We start from the raw sequence: 21959 nt of genomic DNA, 5'->3' as shown, positions 1-21959 counted from the left end.
TGGACTAATACAAATAGTCCCACACACTGCTAGAAGCCCAAATATTTTTTCAGAGGTACTGTAGATGCAGATAAAAATTATTTTTAATTTGCAACCTGATGGAGGTCAGTATAGATGGACTAATAGACCAAGTCCCACACACCGCTAGAAGCCCAACTATTTTTTCAGAGCTAGATGCAGAAAAAAATTATATTCAATTTGCAACCTGCTGGAGGTCAGTATAGAAGGACTAATAGAACAAGTCCCACACACTGCTAGAAGCCCAAATATTTTTTCAGAGCTAAATGAAGAAAAAAATTATTTTTAATTTGCAACCTGATGGAGGTCAGTATAGATAGACTAATAGACCAAGTCCCACACACTGCTAGAAGCCCAAATATTTTTTCAGAGCTAGATGCAGAAAAAAATTATTTTTAATTTGCAACCTGATGGAGGTCAGTATAGATGGACTAATAGACCAAGTCCCACACACCGCTAGAAGCCCAAATATTTTTTCAGAGCTAGATGCAGAAAAAAATTATTTTTAATTTGCAACCTGATGGAGGTCAGTATAGATGGACTAATAGACCAAGTCCCACACACTGCTAGAAGCCCAAATATTTTTTCAGAGCTAGATGCAGAAAAAAATTATTTTTAATTTGCAACCTGATGGAGGTCAGTATAGATGGACTAATAGACCAAGTCCCACACACCGCTAGAAGCCCAACTATTTTTTCAGAGCTAGATGCAGAAAAAAATTATATTCAATTTGCAACCTGCTGGAGGTCAGGATAGAAGGACTAATAGAACAAGTCCCATACACTGCTAGAAGCCCAAATATTTTTTCAGAGCTAAATGAAGAAAAAAATTATTTTTAATTTGCAACCTGATGGAGGTCAGTATAGATGGACTAATAGACCAAGTCCCACACACTGCTAGAAGCCCAAATATTTTTTCAGAGCTGGATGCAGAAAAAAATTATTTTTAATTTGCAACCTGATGGAGGTCAGTATAGATGGACTAATAGACCAGGTCCCACACACTGCTAGAAGCCCAAATATTTTTTCAGAGCTAGATGCAGAAAAAAATTATTTTTAATTTGCAACCTGATGGAGGTCAGTATAGATGGACTAATAGACCAAGTCCCACACACCGCTAGAAGCCCAAATATTTTTTCAGAGCTAGATGCAGAAAAAAATTATTTTTAATTTGCAACCTGATGGAGGTCAGTATAGATGGACTAATAGACCAAGTCCCACACACTGCTAGAAGCCCAAATATTTTTTCAGAGCTAGATGCACAAAAAAAATTTTTTTAATTTGCAACCTGATGGAGGTCAGTATAGATGGACTAATAGACCAAGTCCCACACACCGCTAGAAGCCCAACTATTTTTTCAGAGCTAGATGCAGAAAAAAATTATATTCAATTTGCAACCTGCTGGAGGTCAGTATAGAAGGACTAATAGAACAAGTCCCACACACTGCTAGAAGCCCAAATATTTTTTCAGAGCTAAATGAAGAAAAAAATTATTTTTAATTTGCAACCTGATGGAGGTCAGTATAGATGGACTAATAGACCAAGTCCCACACACTGCTAGAAGCCCAAATATTTTTTCAGAGCTAGATGCAGAAAAAAATTATTTTTAATTTGCAACCTGATGGAGGTCAGTATAGATGGACTAATAGACCAAGTCCCACACACTGCTAGAAGCCCAAATATTTTTTCAGAGCTAGATGCAGAAAAAAATTATTTTTAATTTGCAACCTGATGGAGGTCAGTATAGATGGACTAATAGACCAAGTCCCACACACTGCTAGAAGCCCAAATATTTTTTCAGAGCTAGATGCACAAAAAAATTATTTTTAATTTGCAACCTGATGGAGGTCAGTATAGATGGACTAATAGACCAAGTCCCACACACCGCTAGAAGCCCAACTATTTTTTCAGAGCTAGATGCAGAAAAAAATTATATTCAATTTGCAACCTGCTGGAGGTCAGTATAGAAGGACTAATAGAACAAGTCCCACACACTGCTAGAAGCCCAAATATTTTTTCAGAGCTAAATGAAGAAAAAAATTATTTTTAATTTGCAACCTGATGGAGGTCAGTATAGATGGACTAATAGACCAAGTCCCACACACTGCTAGAAGCCCAAATATTTTTTCAGAGCTAGATGCAGAAAAAAATTATATTCAGTTTGCAACCTGATAAAGGTCAGTATAGATGGACTAATAGAATGATGCTATGCCCAAAAGATTTTACTTCACTAGGTGCAGTAAAAAAATTGGTATTCTTTACACAGGTGTTATATCTTGCAACACAGATAGGCTACTCCACTGACTAACACACTCTGCAGTAGGCCAAAAAGGATTAGCTTTGCTAGATTCAGCCAAATGCTGTGAAAAAAACTTGCACAGCACTGGCACAGACCTGCCTGGCAAAAACTGATAGGAACTCATGTAACCTAGTCCTGAAAAGGACTCCAATTACAATTAGTCTTTACTCCCACAACCTATCTATTTAAGAGCACAGACCTCCCTGATAAAAGTCGTAGGAAATGCTGTAACCTAGTCCTTAAAAGGACTGCAATCACAACTATTCCCTACTCCCAAGCTATCTGTATATTTGTGCGAAAATTGGCTTGAAATTAACAAGGTATAGCGCACACAGCAACAGCGGTGCCGTCTAACACGCAGCTGCAGCAGTGAGAAAATGGTGGCGACGGGGAAAATGGCTTGGTCTTATAGGGCAAGGACATGTGACATACACTGCCAATGACACATGCCCTTGCTTGTGTGAAAAAAAGCACTTCGCTCCGTGTGTGCGCTGCTGATAGGCTGACAGATTGCACCTCCCCATTGCAAATGCGGGAAAGAGAAAAAAAAATGGAGATCTTCATTGTTCCTGCAGAGATCCATCCCCTGCCCCTCCCCCCACCCCGCTGTACACTCAAACTGCGTATTAACATTAATTTTCATCATTACTGAGAAAAAATCCAGTTATGATTTTGGTGCACGAACAGTTATCGAACATAACCTCGAACAGCCGAATTTTTCTCAAATTGTTCGTGTTCGCCGAACGGCTCGAACACCGCCCAAAACAGCTCGAATTTGAGATTGGCGAACAGCTCTAGTTGTGAGTCCAAAGACTGACCAAATTTAGGAAAAATCCCACTAAGAATTTAAAGACACATAGAGCAGGGCGACAGTAATGACAAATTCCCATTAGAAAGGAGGGAGTCTGCTATACAGTTATAGGGTATGCAGTGAGTCAACGGCTGGCCAAATTTAGGAAAAACCCCACTAAGAATTTAAGAGCAGGGCCAAAGTAACGAGTACGACATGTTCCCATTAGAAAGGAGAGAGTCTGATGTACAGTTATAGGGAATGCAGTGAGTCTAACGGCTGACCAAATTTAGGAAAAACCCCACTAAGAATTTAAAGCACATAGAGCAGGCCCACAGTAATGATAAATTCCCATTAGAAAGGAGAGAGTATGCTATACAGTTATAGGGTATGTTGTGAGTCCAAAGACTGACCAAATTTAGGAAAAATCCCACTAAGAATTTAAAGACACATAGAGCAGGGCCACAGTAACGACAAATTCCCATTAGAAAGGAGGGAGTCTGCTATACAGTTATAGGGTATGCAGTGAGTCCAACGGCTGACCAAATTTAGGAAAAACCCCACTAAGTATTTAAATACACATAGAGCAGGGCAACAGTAATGACAAATTCTCATTAGAAAGGAGAGAGTCTGCTATACAGTTATAGGGTATGCAGTGAGTCCAACGGCTGATCAGATTTAGGAAAAACCCCACTAAGAATTTAAAGACACATAGAGCAGGGCCACAGTAATGACAAATTCCCATTAGAAAGGAGAGAGTCTGCTATACAGTTAAAGGGTATGTAGTGAGTCCAACAGCTGACCAAATTTAAGAAATAAACCACTAAGAATTTAAAGACACATAGAACAGGGCCACAGTAACAACAAATTCCAATTAGAAAGGAGAGGGTCTCCCATAGTGTTGGCCTATGCATTGAATGCAAGGGCTGCCAAAAATTGGGAGGCACTCCAATGCCCCTTGAAAGACACTTAGAGGGCCTCATAAAAAAATGTTCCCATTAGAAAGGAGTGGGTCTCTTATACATGGAATGCCCATGCACTAAGTGTATGGGCTGACAAACATTTACCCCTGGGGGGTATACATGAACATACTGCATAAAAATTTTTTTTTTGCGGGCATCATAAACACCCTTTAAAAAAATGATGTGGGTGTTGCTTCATGGACCACGGTCACTCTGGTGATATGGTGGTGGAGGATGAGGATGAGGAGAAGGAGGAGGACAAGAGCAAATAGCCGAAATCAGGAAGCATATACCCATGTGTGGGTGTGAAAAAATGCATGGGGATACAACTACCAAAAAAAGACACTGGATTGGAGTTTATGTTACGCTGCTATCATTCAGTGGTGTTGAGAAGTCTGGCCCGATCCAGCCCTTGTTCATTTTTATAAGAGTCAGCCTGTCAGCATTTTCAGTTGACAGGCGGATGCGCCTATTAGTCATAATTACCCCGGTGGCACTAAAAACCCGCTCTGAAAAAAAAATTAGCGGCAGTGCAGGCCTGGAAATCCAAGGCGTAGAGAGCCAGTTCATTCCACGTATCCACCTTGGATACCCAATAATTATAAGGCACAGAAGATTCACGGAGGTTGTTGTTACGGTCAGCAAGGTACTCCCTCAGCATCTTTCCAAACTTTGCACTCCTTGTTAGAGTACCCCGCGCCTCAGGGCTTGTACGATGGGAGGGGCTGACAAAATTCTCCCAGAACTTTGACAGTGTTCCCCTGCCTCTGCTGGATTGGAGTTGGGTATCTCTCGCCTGTAGTCCATGGTTGTCCGACGAACTATGACCTCTGCCGCCAGCATTTTCAGAAGTGAACTTTTTTAATAGTTCCGCAACAAGGTCCTTTGGGTACTGCCCCATTTTTGTAGACCTGTCTGCCTCCGGAATAAGAGATATAAAGTTCTCCTTGTAGCATGGGTCTAGAAGTGTCACCAACCAGTAATGACTGTTAACCAAAATTTTAAGACGGCGAGGGTCATGGGAAAGGCAGCGTATCATAAACTCACCCATGAGCGCCAGACTGCTAACACGCAAGACTTCCGTGTCCTCACCAAGAGGATGAGTGACCATGCTCTCCTCCTCCTTCTCCTCTCTGTCCTCAGGCCATCCACGCTGAACAGACGGTATGACAGTTGTGCAGGTAGTACTGTTTATAGCGCATGAAACTAGCTCCTGTTCTTCCTCCTCCTTCTCTTCCTCATTGTCACCCAATCCACCTTGGGATGACAAGAGGCTGGGCTGTGTGTAATCACCCTGTATGGTTCCTTTCTCCATCTCATCGTGCTCCGACTGCAATGCATCCTCTTTGATTGTGAGCAGAGAGCATTTCAGAAGACAGAGAAGCGGGAAAGTGATGCTAATTATGCCGTCTTCGCCGCTGGCCATCTTGGTGCAGTCCTCAAAGTTTTAGAGGATTGTACATATGTCTGATATCCATGTCCACTCCTGAGGTCTTATGTGTGGAGTCTGAACTGAATACTGAAGGCCTTGTTGATGCTGGTATTCAACAACTGCCCTCTTCTGCTCACAAATCCTTCCCAACATCTGCAGCGTAGAGTTCCAAATCGTGGGGATATCACACACCAGTCTGTGAGCCGGAAACTGCAAACGCTGCTGATGCACGGCAAGGGCAGCGGAAACTGTAGCTGATTTTCTAAAATGGGCACACAGGTGGCGTACTTTGACAAACAGATCCGGCAGCTCCTGGTAGGATTTGAGAAAATGCTGAACCATGAGGTTAAGCACATGGGCCAGGTATTGTACGTATGTGAGCTCGCCTCGCCTCAAAGCCGCCACCAGGTTCCGGCCATTGTCACACATGACCATGCCTCACTGTAGGTTCAGCGGTGTGAGCTACAGATCTGCCTGCTCTTTTAGAGCTGTCCACAACTCTTCAGCATTGTGCGGTTTGTCACCTAAGCAAATTGGCTTCACCAAAACCTGTTGCCGCTTGGCCGAGGCAGTGCTGCAGTGCTTCCAACTTGTGACTGATGTGGTCATTTCGGAGATGGAAGCTGAAGAGGAGGAGGAGGCTGAGGAGGATGAGGTGCAGGAGCTGTAGACAGTGGGGGCAACCCTGATTTACCTAGGGCCTGAGATCCTTTGCGTCGGGAGGACGTCTTCCGTCCCAAGGTCCAATTGGGTCCCGGCTTCCACTATGTTAACTCAGTGTGGCATCAGCGAGATGTACGGTCCCTACCCACAAGCACTTGTCCACGTGCCTATGGTTAGGTGGACTTTCCCGGTAACTACGTTGTTGAGGGCGCGGCTAATGTTTGGGACACGTGCTTGTGTAATGCAGGGACAGCATACTCGTAGAAATAGTGGTGGTTGGGGACCGAGTACTGAGGAACGGCTGCCACCATCAGGTTACGGAATGCTTCCGTCTCCACGAGCCGAAAAGGCAAAATTTCTAGGGCAAGCAGTCGCGAAATGTGGGAATTTAGTAGTGTGGCCTCTGGGGCGTTAACTGCGTATTTGCGCTTGCGTTCCAAGGACTGTGGTATGGACAACTGAACGCTGCGCTGGGACAATGACGTGGACGTGCTTCCTTATGCTGCTACTTGAGAGTGTGCAATGACAGGTGCAGGGCAGGAGGCATCTTCAAATTCATCATGGACAGGGGATTGGCTTGCATACACAACAGCGGAAGAAGCAGTGGTGCCACCCGCAGACACTGTTACTGGACCCTGGGGTTCGGCCCACAAAGTCAGTTGGTTTTCTGCCATGTGCCTGATCATGCTGGTGGTGGTCAGGCTGGTCGTTTTGCCTGATGCTGGCCTGGCAGGTGGTGCAAATGGCCATTTTTGGGTTATTGGCAGAGTCTTTAAAAAACAACCAGACTCTGGAAGACCTAACAGTTGTACTGTCAACTTCCTTCGTGTTGGTGTTACGGTGAACGGTTGCCTGCCTTCTTTCTGCGGCCATCACACTGCTTCTACCTGCTAGTTGGGGTGCTCTGCCTCCCTCCCCCTGTGTGCTGCTCTCCTCGCTCTGCATGTCCTCCTGCCAGGTTGGGTCAGTTACTATATCATCCATCACCTCGTCTTCCACTTCCGCACCCTGGTCCTCCTCCTGACTTTATGGCAATTGTGTCTCATCATCGTTCACCTCTTGTGACACTTTCCCACCCTCGCCTTCGTGTGACCGTGGCTGCTCAAATATTTGGTCATCGCTACATGCGATGTCCTCTTGCCTTGCTTCAAGTGGAGCGGGCGAGAGGCCCAAATCTATAAATGGAAAAGCAAACAGCTCTTCAGAGTGTCCAAGTGTGGGATCAGTTGCCTCCGGGCACTCAGCATGGTAGGAGGAAGGAGGTTCAGATTGAGGAATATGCGGTCTAGACTCACAGCTACTGAGACTTGACCATGTGGAAGACAAGGTGTTGGTGCTGGTGGCTAAGTGACTGGAAGCATTATCTTCTATCCAACCAATAACCTTTTCACACTGCTCTGTGTTCAATATTGGTGTTCTGCGGTCCCCTATTAATTGGGACAGGAAGGTCGAGCGAGAAGATGTGGGTGTTTGTTGTGGCACAATTTCAGCTTGCCCACTGCCACCGCGTCTGCATGCACTATCACCATCACGTCCAGTACCCCGTCCCTTGCCACGTGCCTTGACCATTTTAAATAGAGGACAATATCTTCCACGCTCACTACAAATGGCTGATTTTGGAGCGAACTTATATGTGATCCGTGTGACGGACAAACCACAGTTTTACATACCTGGCCTGTATGTAACTATTTTGAACAGCAAACTGGTGTCAATTGCTTCACTGACACACTGAAAATTTTTTTAATGGAGGACAGAAATGGCAGTATTTTCTGAATACGCATATGTGATCCGTGTGATGGACAAACCACAGTTTTAAATACATGGCCTGTAGGTAACTATTTTGAACAGGAAACTGGTGTCAATTGCTTCACTGACACACTGAAAAATGTTTTAATGGAGGACAGAAATGGCAGTATTTTCTGAAAATGTATATGTGATCCGTGTGACGGAGAAAACACAGTTTTAGATACATGGCCTGTAGGGAACTATTTTGAACAGCAAACTGGTGTCAATTGCTTCACTGACACACTGAAACAAATTTTTAATGGAGGGCAGAAATGGCAGTATTTTCAGCGCAATTATATGTGATCCATGTGACGAACAAGCCACAGTTTTAAATAGCTGAATTTTTAGCGCTGTAATATGGAAAGGACATGGCTGTATTCTGCAGTGCCAATAAGCAAATGGTGCAGAACAATGTTGTTCTCTGGATAGCTTTTTAAGCAAATAATGAGGATTAAGATCCAAAAAAAAATTATTCCTGGCCCCTGAGACCTGGGCCTATTTCTAGAAATATCTAACAGCAGCAGCAGACAAAACTGGAATGGAGCCTCTTGTGCTATGTGCACTGCAGTCTGCTGTATACCCTGCCTGTCTGCCTCTATACATTGCCTGCCTGTTATCTCTGCAGATGGATTAGTCCTCAGAAGGACTGCTTATTGAGATGGATATGTGTCTCTAATATAGTTTGGTACACCTACACTAACTAGAAACAAGCAAATCTCTCCCTAGCGCAGCAGCACCTCTCCCTACACTGTCTGATCCGGAGTGACTGTGACAAGCATTGCGGTGCCAGGTCTGATATAGACCTGATGACGCTGTGCGGCCAGCCAATCACTGTAATGCCACGACCAACATGGCTACGGCATTACAGTGAGTGGCAGGCAATCCCTGCATGTTCACTGGCTCTGTAAAGAGCGGCAAACATGCAGGGAGGGGACCCGAGCTCCCGCCGAGAAACGCAGGAAATACTCGGCGAGCGCCGAGCATCTCGCTCATCACTAGTCAAGATTAATGATGTCTTCAATGATGAGAAATTTAATTGTATCTAGAAGAATTGATGCCGTTTTGACAGCAAAGTGTTGTGGTCACACCAAAAAATGATTTTATTTAAATTTCTCTTTTATTCATTCACATTGATTTTGTTCCTTTGAAATCAAAATTAAATGATGAACAAAGTAGATTTTAATCATCCGATGTAGTAATAAAAATAAGTTCCACAATTGGATATGTTAAAAAAAAGTTCCTGTGCTAAGATCATCTTATAACTATGTCCCTGCTGTGTACTGTGTAATCACAGCTGCTGCTTTCTGTGAGGTAAAACATTTACAAACAACTATCAAATACTTTACCTCACAAAAAGAATCAGCTGCGATCCTGTGCTGTAATGTCTGTATACTCTTTTGCTTACTCCCCTGGCCAGGAGCTGGGATATATCCCACCATGTTCCTAAACGATCAGACACAGCCATTACACAGTGCACAGTAGTGGCACATTCATAAGATTATCTCTGCACAGGAACTTTTTTTTAACACATTCAAACGTGGAAATTATTTTTATTCCAAGTTCTATTGATTAAAATGTAATATGTTTGTGGGAAAACCTCTATTAACTATTAATACGTCCATTTTTGAAAATGTTCTTAAATTACAGCATTTTTTCCACACCTCACCAAAAAGTTGTGCAAAGTACTGTACAGACAAAACCCAAGAAAAAAAACAGAAACAAACAAAATGAGCAAATTTCCTGTAGTAAGCAAATAGTAATAGTAAATGTAAGTAACATAGAGTACTACGTTAACACTATTTTAGTAAAAAAAGAGTAAAGGCCATCCCACCACGACAGGGTGTACCCAATCGAGACCTTTCTATCCTATCTCTAGTATTAAAACTGTACCTTGTTTCAACCGAACTCATTGTAGATAATGACGGGGATGGATACAGGCCTGATTGTTCAGACACCTGCCAATGGGAAGCTATATAGATGAAATGTCTAGATTAAAAAGGTGGGCCATGCTTTTTTACTTTGTAATATTACTATTTCCTTACTACAGGGTATATGCTAATTTTTTTTTTTCTCTTGGGTATAGTCTGTGAAATGGCCACAGTATGAAAGTGCTCCTACACAGTGTATGTATACCAATTTATGCTCTGGCTTATTTCTTTGGTTTTACAGTACTGTGCAACCCCAATTCCAAAAAAGTTGGAACATTCTGAAAAGTGTAAAGAAAATAAGAATGCATTAATGTATACTGAATATGATCTCTTCGAAAGAGCTTATTCAGATAGTGCAAGTATTGCATAATTCTACAATATACTTATAATTGGTCTTAGCTTTTGGACCCATAGCTGTTCTGGTCATAAATAACTCACCCTTACTACAAATGGTAGGATTTAATCAGGCCTTTACATAGGCCTTAACTTGAGGCTTTTGGTGATCCTAAATATGTTTACCTAAAAAAGTATAAAAAGTATTCCTACTTGCATTAGTAATACTTACCTATGTGAATGTCCACTCTTAATATGGTGCAGCTGAGCAGGACTAAAGTTATACGCATGACTGTATATGTGCTATGTAAGGGATATTATTCTCATTTACATCATGGCGCCCGGAGTTACTGATAGCCAAGGGTGCATGTCACACATTCTAGATTATTGTTAAATTTTTCCCAACAATTTTAATTGCTGCAGATCACAATACTGAAAAGCCTCTAAATTGCCATGAAACGACTTGTAACACTCTAAGATCTTCTCTAGATATGTCCAACACCTTCTGGCTCTTTAACACAAACACAGCTTTAGTAATGCAATGTGACCTCACCAAATCATTTTAATTTGCCAGTATTTGCTAATTTCATAAAACTTGATTTGCATTGAATTGCTTCGATCATCTCTAGTGGACAAATGTAGAAAATAGTCTAGTATATTATCTCTTCATGCAATATGGTTTAGTATATATAATTATTCACTAACCCACAAAAGCTAACACAAACTAATACAAATTTCACACTATATGAGTTGTCATTTTACACAACTCTAACACCATGAACTTGGCTAATTTACACACCATGACAAAAGTGTTGATTGTTAAAACCTGACATTAACACACACTCTATATTTGGATTTGCATAAATGTATAGGTGACAACCTGCAGCTTTTACCTATTGTGAACATATAAGCATTTGGCTCCGTCAGTATTCATGTTGTAGGGAATGCTACTCACTTGGGTACATTGGGAGGCAAAACAGGAAGCGTTTCCATTTAAACTTCTATGTTGGTTTATTGCTGCTTCATAAACTATCCATACGCAAGGAAAATGAAATAGACTTCAGTAAAGGCAAAACAAAGCAAACAGTTCTTTTGATAAAGTCTCTGGTTCCCCTTTCCTGGTCACATAGGCTGGAATGCATCCAGTACATTGTCTTAGTCTGGATATCCCACATAGGAGGCCTTCTCTCTCCACACACAGCCCATGTGTCAAACAACGGACTCCATTTTAACCTCTTAACAACACCCAGAAGTGAGGTATGTGGGCATCCAGACCCACCCATCTCTCAGGCTGCCCGTAAAACCTTGCCCAGATGCCCCAGACAATCCTCTTAGTACTATGTGCACTAGAGCAATACTCCAGGATTACATCACAGATGACAGCCATCTCTGTGATACATACCTCCCATCAACTATGTGTCAGGTAGCTGCCTTACATACCTTCCTCTCTGCCTAAAACCATGGGGCTTGGCACCTTTTTCTACTAGACAGGGGATTCTCGAGAGGGCATTGACATTACCATGTATCTTCCAGCTCTATGTTCCACATGGAAGCTGAAATCCTATAGTGCTAGAAACCAGCGTGCAACCCTAGCATTTTTCCCCTATTTCTCCCTCATCCACCTGAGTGGGGCATGATCCGATACCAATTAAAATTTCTGCCCTAATAGAAATGTAATGTGTCGACCATCCACTTTATGGGCAAGTATTCTTTTTCCACTATGGAGTAGTTCTTTTCACACGTAGACAGCTTCTGACTGAGGTACATCACAGGATGTCTCTCTCCGTTAACCTCCTTAGACAAGAAAGCACCCAGCCAGACATCCGATGGAACTGTCTGGACTACAAACTCTGGCCTGTGGAACCTCCTGGATAGAGAACAGCAGATACGGTAGCAGACAGTCTCAGTCTCTACCGTCCTTTTCTATGGCCTTCCAAAGCATACTCTTGAAGGTTTTGTTGTACCTTTCCACAAGGTCATCTGTCTGGGGATGGTATACTGATGTCTTCAACTGTGTAATTTTCAGGGCCTTACACATTTCCCTCATCACCTTACTCATAAAGGGTGTTCTTTGGTCGGTCAGGATCTCTCTCGGTAATCCTGTCAGAGAAAAAACGTGGACAAACTCGTGGGCTATACTTTTCACAGAGGAGTTCCTCAGGGGAACTGATTCAGGGTACTGCGTAGCATACTTCAGGATGACCAATATATACTGATGCCCTCAAGCAGACTTAACTAGGGGACCAACCAAGTCCATGACCATTCTCTCAAATGGTACGTCTATGATGGGTAATGGTACTAGGGGATTTTAAAAGTGGGAGGTGGGGCCAGTTAGTTGGCACGTGGGACAAGACCTGCAATATTTTAACATTTACCGGTGACATCGGGGCCAATAGAACCTCTGCATGTTCCGTTCCTGAGTTTTTCCACCCCCAAATGGTCACCTAAGACATGTGAATGGGCCATGTCCAACACCCTCTGTCTATAGGGTCCTGATACCAATAACGGCACCACTAGCTCGTCCCTCTCTTTCGTAACCTCGTACAATAACTCCCCAGTCAACATAAAATACGGAAACCTGGTGTCAGCCTCCGGCTCCTGTGCTGTACCATTTATGATGGTTACATTGTTGAATGCTTCCCTTAGAGTTAGGTCCCTATGTTGGGCAGACTCCAAATTTTTGCCGCTCACCCCTAGCTCAGGAACATCGGAATCAGGGGACACTACCTCCTCATCCTCCACAAGGACACAGAAGGGAAACCCGTCTGACTCTGGGAGTGGTGATACTTCTGATACTTCTTTAGGGCTAACGAATTTCTTGCCCAAAACAAACAAAAGTCCCGGCGTATGATGATGGGGTGCAATAAGTCCTGGACAACGCTGGGCTATTTCAATGTCCACTCTGGACACTGGATAGTCCTTAGCATCGCCATGAATGCAGCGGACGCCAACCTTCTTCCCAGGGATCAGTTGGAGAGGAAAAGTGGCCCTCACGAGGGTCACCAAACTCCCTGAGTCCAGCAGTCCAGTTACTTGCAACCATTTACTTTTACGGGACAAGCTTGTGGCCCCTTGCTGGGTTGGCCATTCAAACTCTAGGCCAGATATGCATAATATGAACAGCGGTGTCTCAGGCTACAGTCCATTTGCTCTGAGATCAGGGGGCAACGGGCAGCTTTATGGCCCCTTTTGGGCCTCCGCACCCTGTTGGGACCTTCAGTATGGAGTGGGCTGCTTCCCCAAGGAACCCTCGACCCCATGATACCTCTCAACCATAACCATATAGTTTAACAACAGTTTTAATGCACTTAAAATTGCTTGTACTATGCCAATTTTAAATCATTATTTACGCCAAAGTAAAATTTTTCATGTGAACAAAATGCTGTGATTGTGTTGACAATCATTTTACATATGCTAGTGTGTTCTTAGAATGGTGTAAAAGAGCAGATTGGTAAAATAACCTGGGTTTATTGCAATGAAGGCGCCTGCAAATTTAGCTCTTAATGACATTGCGTGAGCTGGTACACTGATCTCGCAAAATCATCATTGACCGAAATCGCAGGCGCCGCCCTTTCAGATGAAAAGAACCCAGGCAATGATTGCGCCTGCAAAGGGGAGACATGTAACTGAGGCAAGAGTGACCTGTCAATCAACAACAAAATGTTGTCAGTTGGCAGCGAAGTACAGTAGAGCTAAGGAGTGATGTGCCCACCCCACTGCACGTGAGTATAAGACTTCAATAACAGATTTCTCATAAATGCCCCAATGAAATTCTGTTATCTTTATTGAATGAAATAAGCAATAATGGGGCTTTACACTCTTACGTTTAGTTAGCAATCGAATATCCTTCTGAAGGTCCTCTTTAAGGTCTAACAGCATGTCATTCCTTTTACTGTTAATCACCTGTATGCTACTAATTTGGCCTTTTTTAACCATTCTAAGAACACGCTAACATGTGCAAAATAATTGTCAGTACATTCATCGCATTACATACACATGCCAAATTCTACTTTGGAGTAATTAATGTTTTTCATTGGACATAGTATGAGCAATTGTAAAATTGTTGTTAAACTATATGGTTAGCAATGTCACTTTATTGTGCCATCATGACTGTCCAGTATAATTTGTCCCAAAAGCATACAATGAAAAGCTATTTCGTTTATATCAATGAAAAAATTTGAAATAATAAATTGCTATATAATCTTGTACCAAGACAGATGTTCTTTTAAACCTGACCTGGAAAAAAAAAGCCCTGAGGCCAGCCTAGCCTGTCTGTAGGTACAGTTCAAGACATTCTGCAGCATCTAAAAAGCCTCCAGGGTTGGATGTTCTAGTTTAATATGGCAATGAAATGTAGAGCGTACGATGAAGCGATCATATGTTCATCTACCAAGACTCTGCACAGAAGAAATCATCTTTAAAAACATAACAAGAGGAAACAGAAGCGCCTAATGTAACAGTTTGTATCTGATAACATATGTTGGTTAAATTATCAGCTTTCTGTAAAGTGGTAGGTTCAAGGTACTGTATGAGCTGACAGCAAGATGCTTCATTCTAATTTTCCAGCATAGGAAGTTTACTCTAATAGCATTATGTTCGCTGTCTCAGGGGAGTTTAAGCAAAAAATCTTTCACTTAAATAAACATCTTTTACTTAGTAGATGCATTCGTTCAAATGAATAATGAAACAGCTATTTCTGGAACACCGTTTCATTACCTAGGGCAGAGATCCAATATGGATAAAGTTCTTTTGTTAGAAGTGCATCATCTATTTCATATAAGAAAGATTTCAGGACATCAGTCACGTCTTCCAACTGATGTCTTCCGACTTTTAGTTTAATGCTTCGTGCATCCTTTTTAAAATCTTCCAACAACTCTCTTACTTTAAGTGGATTTCCGTTCTTCAGATACAGAGATTTGCTTCCTAAACCTTAATGGAAAGGGACAAGAAAATAAACATGTCTGAGTGAATTATAATAATGTATGTTAAAACGATGTATGAAGAATGTAAACGTTCCCTTGTAAGTTTTACTCGGTGCAAATTATCCTAGGTCTTGGATTGCCAAAATAAAAAAATAAAAAAGCAGTTTGAGACCTTAAATTATTACTGTAGCATGAATGTAGACTGAGCAAAATATATACATATGTCCTGGAGACTGACTAGAGACCAGAGAAAATGTTTATAGTATTTATGTTGGGGTTAAGCAACAAATTCAATAAACAGTTACATTTGCTTTCTAGACAGAGAAAAACATAGAGTAGGAGCATAAAAAAAGAAAAATTGCACAATATGCAAAAGTATTTACGCCCTAAAAAATCAAAAGATTTGTCCAAATTACAAAAGACATGCTATAGAGGGCTCATTCAGACGTCAATGTAAATCGGTCCAAGATCGAATTGCAATGTCAACCCCTTATTAAAGAGTTATTCCCACATTCTTATATACAGTTATATGAAAAAGTTTGGGCACCCCTATTAATCTTAAGCTTAATGTTTTATAAAAATTGGTGTTTTTGCAACAGCTATTTCAGTTTGATATATGTAATAACTGTTGGACACAGTAATGTTTCTGCCTTGAAATGAGGTTTATTGTACTATCAGAAAATGTGCAATCTGCATTCAAACAAAATTTGACAGGTGCATAAGTATGGGCACCCTTATCATTTTCTTGTTTTAAATACTCCTACCTACTTTTTACTGACTTACTAAAGCACTTTTTTTAGTTTTGTAACCTCATTGAGCTTTGAACTTCATAGCCAGGTGTATGCAATCATGAGAAAAGCTACTTAAAGTGGCCACTTGCAAGTTGTTCTCCTGTTTGAATCTCCTCTGAAGAGTGGCATCATGGGCTCCTCAAAACAACTGTCAAATGATCTGAAAACAAAGATTATTCAACATAGTTGTTCAGGGGAAAGATACAAAAAGCTGTCTCAGAGATTTAACCTGTCAGTTTCCACTGTGAGGAACATAGTAAGGAAATGGAAGAACACAGGGACAGTTCTTGTTAAGGCCAGAAGTGGCAGGCCAAGAAAAACATCAGAAAGGCAGAGAAGAAGAATAGTGAGATCAGTCAAGGACAATCCTCAGACCACCTCCAGAGAGCGGCAGCATCAACTTGCTGCAGATGGTGTCACTGTGCATCGGTCAACTATACAACGCACTTTGCACAAGGAGAAGCTGTATGGGAGAGTGATGCGAAAGAAGCCGTTTCTGCAAGCACGCCACAAACACAGTCGGCTGAGGTATGCAAAAGCACATTTGGAGAAGCCAATTTCTTTTTGGAAGAAGGTCCTGTGGACTGATGAAACCAAGATTGAGTTGTTTGGTCATACAAAAAGGCGTTATGCATGGCGGCAAAAAAACACAGCATTCCAAGAAAAACACTTGCTACCCACAGTAAAATTTGGTGGAGGTTCCATCATGCTTTGGGGCTGTGTGGCCAATGCCGGCACAGGGAATCTTGTTAAAGTTGAGGGATGCATGGATTCCACTCAGTATCAGCAGATTCTTGACAATAATGTTCAAGATTCAGTGATAAAGTTGAAGTTACGCAGGGGATGGATCTTTCAGCAAGACAATGATCCAAAACACCACTCCAAATCTACTCAGGCATTCATGCAGAGGAACAATTACAATGTTCTGGAATGGCCATCCCAGTCCCCAGACCTGAATATCATTGAACATCTGTGGTATGATTTGAAGAGGGCTGTCCATGCTCGGCGACCATCAAACTTAACTGAACTGGAATTGTTTTGTAAAGAGGAATGGTCAAAAATACCTTCATCCAGGATCCAGGAACTCATTAAAAGCTACAGGAAGCGACTAGAGGCTGTTATTTTTGCAAAAGGAGGATCTACTAAATATTAATGTCACTTTTCTGGTGAGGTGCCCATACTTATGCACCTGTCAAATTTTGTTTGAATGCAAATTGCACATTTTCTGTTAGTACAATAAACCTCATTTCAAGGCAGAAACATTACTGTTTCCAACAGTTATTACATATATCAAACTGAAATAGCTGTTGCAAAAACACCAATTTTTATAAAACAATAAGCTTAAGATTAATAGGGGTGCCCAAACTTTTTCATATAACTGTATAGGCAACATTGCAACTTTACAAAGTGCTTGTACAAATAGCTCGTTTATGGCTCATAGACTGGATTTCAAGTGGTGACTGAACATGAGCATTGCTTACAAGCTCTTTCTAATAAAGTCTGTAATAATTACTCTGAAGCTGGCCGGTGCTGCTGGAGGGCACTTTGTGCCCCTGATCCCAGCCAGTTTCAGTGCTAATATGCTCCTACAACGCTGCAGAGGGAAACTTGTCTAATGTAGCAGCAATGGAGAGCGCACAGATTTGGCCAGGAGAACATTTTTGCCACTGGTGCAAACAGCCAATCCAGTATGAGGCTCCCCCAGCACGTAAGGTGGCAGAAAACTAGGGAGCAGTGCATTCTTGCCAAAAATCATGGTACAACCTTTTTAATTAACCCCAAATTATTGTATGAGTTCTAAAAAAATGCATACCTCTATCACCAATGCTGCTTATATGCTCCAAGCTCTGTGTCCCCTATCAATGGCATGACCATTTTAGCCTTAATAAATGTACAAGAGGAAGAAACACTGTTCTTCTTTTCAGACGTTATTGTGAAGGCCACAGCTGATCTTTGGGCCATTGACTGGCTACATCAGTCACATTAAATTGTTTATGCCACGAGATTGGCAGGGGACACACGGCTATGAGTGAAAGATTAGTTGCAGTTCAGTAGGCAAATATACATTATTTTAAAATGAATGCAGCACATTGGGAAATAACAATGGGTTGCCTAAAAAATCACATAAATCTGTCTGCAGTCACCAGTAGTGGCAGTTAGTTTCATATGGATATATTATTGACCATTATGGGAGCTGTATAAATATGTAAGCAGTAGTGTTGAGCGAACATGCTCGACACTGCTCGGTACTCGCCCGAGCATCACGCTACTTGGGATGTTCGGCGAGCACCGAGCATTTCCGGGTTACTCGGGCGGGAGCTCGGGTCTCCGCCCTGCATGTTTGGCGCTCTTTACAGAGCCAATGAACATGCAGGAATTGCCAGACAGTCACTGTAATGCTGCAGCCATGTTGGTTGTGGGCATTACAGTGATTGGCTGGCTGCACAGCATCACCTCGAGTATTTAAAACGGGGCGCCGCCATCTTGGACACAGTCGCTCCGGATTAGACAGTGTAGGGACAGCGCTGCTGATTTAGGGAGAGATATAAACTGCGAAATAGTTAGTGTAGGGTCTGTAAAGGCTGCCAGAACAAATAAACAGTCCTTTTCAGGACTAATATCCATCCCAGATACCAGGCAGGCTGTATAGGAGACACAGTGGTTATACCAGCAAACGCTGAATTACAGTCCTGTGTGCTCCTGTTGCTGAAATTGCTGGACTTAGCACCAGGTGTCGGGGGCCAGGAAAAATCCTTTTTTTTTCATCTAAATTCTCCTTTGTTTTTCCTCCTTCACACTGTACAAATACCCGTCTTATTAACCTTTTGGTGTGTCCTCCTCCCCCCTCCCCAAAAAAAAGCGTGTCTCTGATTTTTCAGACACAAATATAACTGTTGAAAATAGTCTGGTGTAGGCTAGAGAAACAGAAGTGTTGTTTTGCACTTCCACGGTTCAAACCTCTGTATTATCCATTTTGGGCCATTTGAATCTAAAAAAAAAAACAGTTTGAGTGTGTCGCTCACTGTTCAGCCGCAAATATCTCTATTTAAAAAAGTGTGGTATACCCCAGTAAACAATAACTGTGGTTTTGCCATCCCACGGTAAAAAATCTCTATTATTCAGGTTTTGGCAGTTTTTTCCGTAAAGAAAAACAGTAGTGTCTCCTGACTGTTGTGACACAAAAATATATCTGTTGAAAATAGTCTTGTGCAGGCCTGACATCCCAGTGTGGTTTCGCAGTTCCACGGGTCAAATCGCTGTACTATCCAGTTTTGGGCCTTTGGTATCTAAAAAAAAAGCAGTTTGAGTGTGTCGCTCACTGTTCGTCTGCAAATATCTCTATTTAAAAAAGTGTGGTATACCCCAGTAAACAATAACTGTGGTTTTGCCATCCTGCGGTAAAAAATCTCTATTATTCAGGTTTTGGTATTTTTTTCCCTAAAGAAAAACAGTAGTGTCTCCTGACTGTTGTGACACAAAAATATATCTGTTGAAAATAGTCTTGTGTAGGCCCGACATCCCAGAGTGGTTTCGCAGTTCCACGGGTCAAATCGCTGTACTATCCAGTTTTGGGCATTTGGTATCTAACAAAAAAGCAGTCTGAGTGTGTCGCTCACTGTTCAGCCGCAAATATCTCTATTTAAAAAAGTGTTGTATACCCCAGTAAACAATAACTGTGGTTTTGCCATCCCACGGTAAAAAATCTCTATTATTCAGGTTTTGGCAGTTTTTTCCGTAAAGAAAAACAGTAGTGTCTCCTGACTGTTGTGACACAAAAATATATCTGTTGAAAATAGTATTGTGCAGGCCCGACATCCCAGAGTGGTTTCGCAGTTCCACGGGTCAAATCGCTGTACTATCCAGTTTTGGGCCTTTGGTATCTAAAAAAAAAGCAGTTTGAGTGTGTCGCTCACTGTTCAGCCGCATATATCTCTATTTAAAAAAGTGTGGTATACCCCAGTAAACAATAACTGTGGTTTTGCCATCCCACGGTAAAAAATCTCTATTATTCAGGTTTTGGTAGTTTTTTCCGTAAAGAAAAACAGTAGTGTCTCCTGACTGTTGTGACACAAAAATATATCTGTTGAAAATAGTCTTGTGTAGGCCCGACATCCCAGTGTGGTTTCGCCGTTCCACGGGTCAAATCGCTGTACTATTTAGTTTTGGGCCTTTGATATCTTAAAAAAAAAGCAGTTTGAGTGTGTCGATCACTATTCAGCCGCAAATATCTCTATTTAAAATATTGTGGTATACCCCAGTAAACAATAACTGTGGTTTTGCCATCGCACGGTAAAAAATCTCTATTATTCAGGCTTTGGTAGTTTTTTCCGTAAAGAAACACAGTAGTGTCTCCTGACTGTTGTGACACAAAAATATATCTGTTGAAAATAGTCTTGTGTAGGCCCGACATCCCAGAGTGGTTTCGTAGTTCCACGGGTCAAATCGCTGTACTATCCAGTTTTGGGCCTTTGGTATCTAAAAAAAAAGCAGTTTGAGTGTGTCGCTCACTGTTCAGCCGCATATATCTCTATTTAAAAAAGTGTGGTATACCCCAGTAAACAATAACTGTGGTTTTGCCATCCTACGGTAAAAAATCTCTATTATTCAGCTTTTGGTAGTTTTTTCCGTAAAGAAAAACAGTAGTGTCTCCTGACTGTTGTGACACAAAAATATATGTGTTGAAAATAGTCTTGTGTAGGCCCAACATTCCAGTGTGGTTTCGCAGTTCCACGGGTCAAATCGCTGTACTATCCAGTTTTGGGCCTTTGGTATCTAAAAAAAAAGCAGTTTGAGTGTGTCGCTCACTGTTCAGCCGCAAATATCTCTATTTAAAAAAGTGTGGTATACCCCAGTAAACAATAACTGTGGTTTTGCCATCCCACGGTAAAAAATCTCTATTATTCAGCTTTTGGTAGTTTTTTCCGTAAAGAAAAACAGTAGTGTCTCCTGACTGTTGTGACACAAAAATATATCGGTTGAAAACTTCTTGTGTAGGCCCGACATCCCAGTGTGGTTTCGCAGTTCCACGGGTCAAATCGCTGTACTATCCAGTTTTGGGCCTTTGGTATCTAAAAAAAAAGCAGTTTGAGTGTGTCGCTCACTGTTCAGCCGCATATATCTCTATTTAAAAAAGTGTGGTATACCCCAGTAAACAATAACTGTGGTTTTGCCATCCCACGGTAAAAAATCTCTATTATTCAGCTTTTGGTAGTTTTTTCCGTAAAGAAAAACAGTAGTGTCTCCTGACTGTTGTGACACAAAAATATATCGGTTGAAAACTTCTTGTGTAGGCCCGACATCCCAGTGTGGTTTCGCAGTTCCACGGGTCAAATCGCTGTACTATCCAGTTTTGGGCCTTTGGTATCTAAAAAAAAAGCAGTTTGAGTGTGTCGCTCACTGTTCAGCCGCATATATCTCTATTTAAAAAAGTGTGGTATACCCCAGTAAACAATAACTGTGGTTTTGCCATCCCACGGTAAAAAATCTCTATTATTCAGCTTTTGGTAGTTTTTTCCGTAAAGAAAAACAGTAGTGTCTCCTGACTGTTGTGACACAAAAATATATCGGTTGAAAACTCCTTGTGTAGGCCCGACATCCCAGTGTGGTTTCGCAGTTCCACGGGTCAAATCGCTGTACTATCCAGTTTTGGGCCTTTGGTATCTAAAAAAAAAGCAGTCTGAGTGTGTCGCTCACTGTTCAGCCGCAAATATCTCTATTTAAAAAAGTGTGGTATACCCCAGTAAACAATAACTGTGGTTTTGCCATCCCACGGTAAAAAATCTCTATTATTCAGGTTTTGGTAGTTTTTTCCGTAAAGAAAAACAGTAGTGTCTCCTGACTGTTGTGACACAAAAATATATCTGTTGAAAATAGTCTTGTGTAGGCCCGACATCCCAGTGTGGTTTTGCAGTTCCACGGGTCAAATCGCTGTACTATCCAGTTTTGGGCCTTTGGTATCTAAAAAAAAAGCAGTTTGAGTGTGTCGCTCACTGTTCAGCCGCATATATCTCTATTTAAAAAAGTGTGGTATACCCCA

The 21959-nt window shown here is 41.8% G+C and overlaps 1 protein-coding gene across 4 annotated transcripts in view; it reads right to left on the bottom strand.

Annotated features, from left to right (window-relative positions):
- The window catches only part of ARAP2 (ArfGAP with RhoGAP domain, ankyrin repeat and PH domain 2), a 593408-nt gene that overhangs the window by 228391 nt on the left and 343058 nt on the right, over positions 1-21959 (bottom strand). For all 4 annotated transcript variants that reach the window (XM_073646268.1, XM_073646261.1, XM_073646254.1 and 1 more), the window contains one exon: positions 14926-15138. In XM_073646268.1, the coding sequence (XP_073502369.1) occupies positions 14926-15138 (213 nt within the window). The remainder of the gene's footprint in view (positions 1-14925; positions 15139-21959) is intronic.

This window comes from Phyllobates terribilis, unplaced genomic scaffold (assembly GCF_046119375.1).
Source record: "Phyllobates terribilis strain yellow unplaced genomic scaffold, ASM4611937v1 Scaffold_1__5_contigs__length_1240528914, whole genome shotgun sequence".
NCBI lineage: Eukaryota > Metazoa > Chordata > Amphibia > Anura > Dendrobatidae > Phyllobates > Phyllobates terribilis.
Note: the sequence above shows the minus strand (reverse complement) of the source record. Positions and strands in the feature narration are given on the sequence as shown.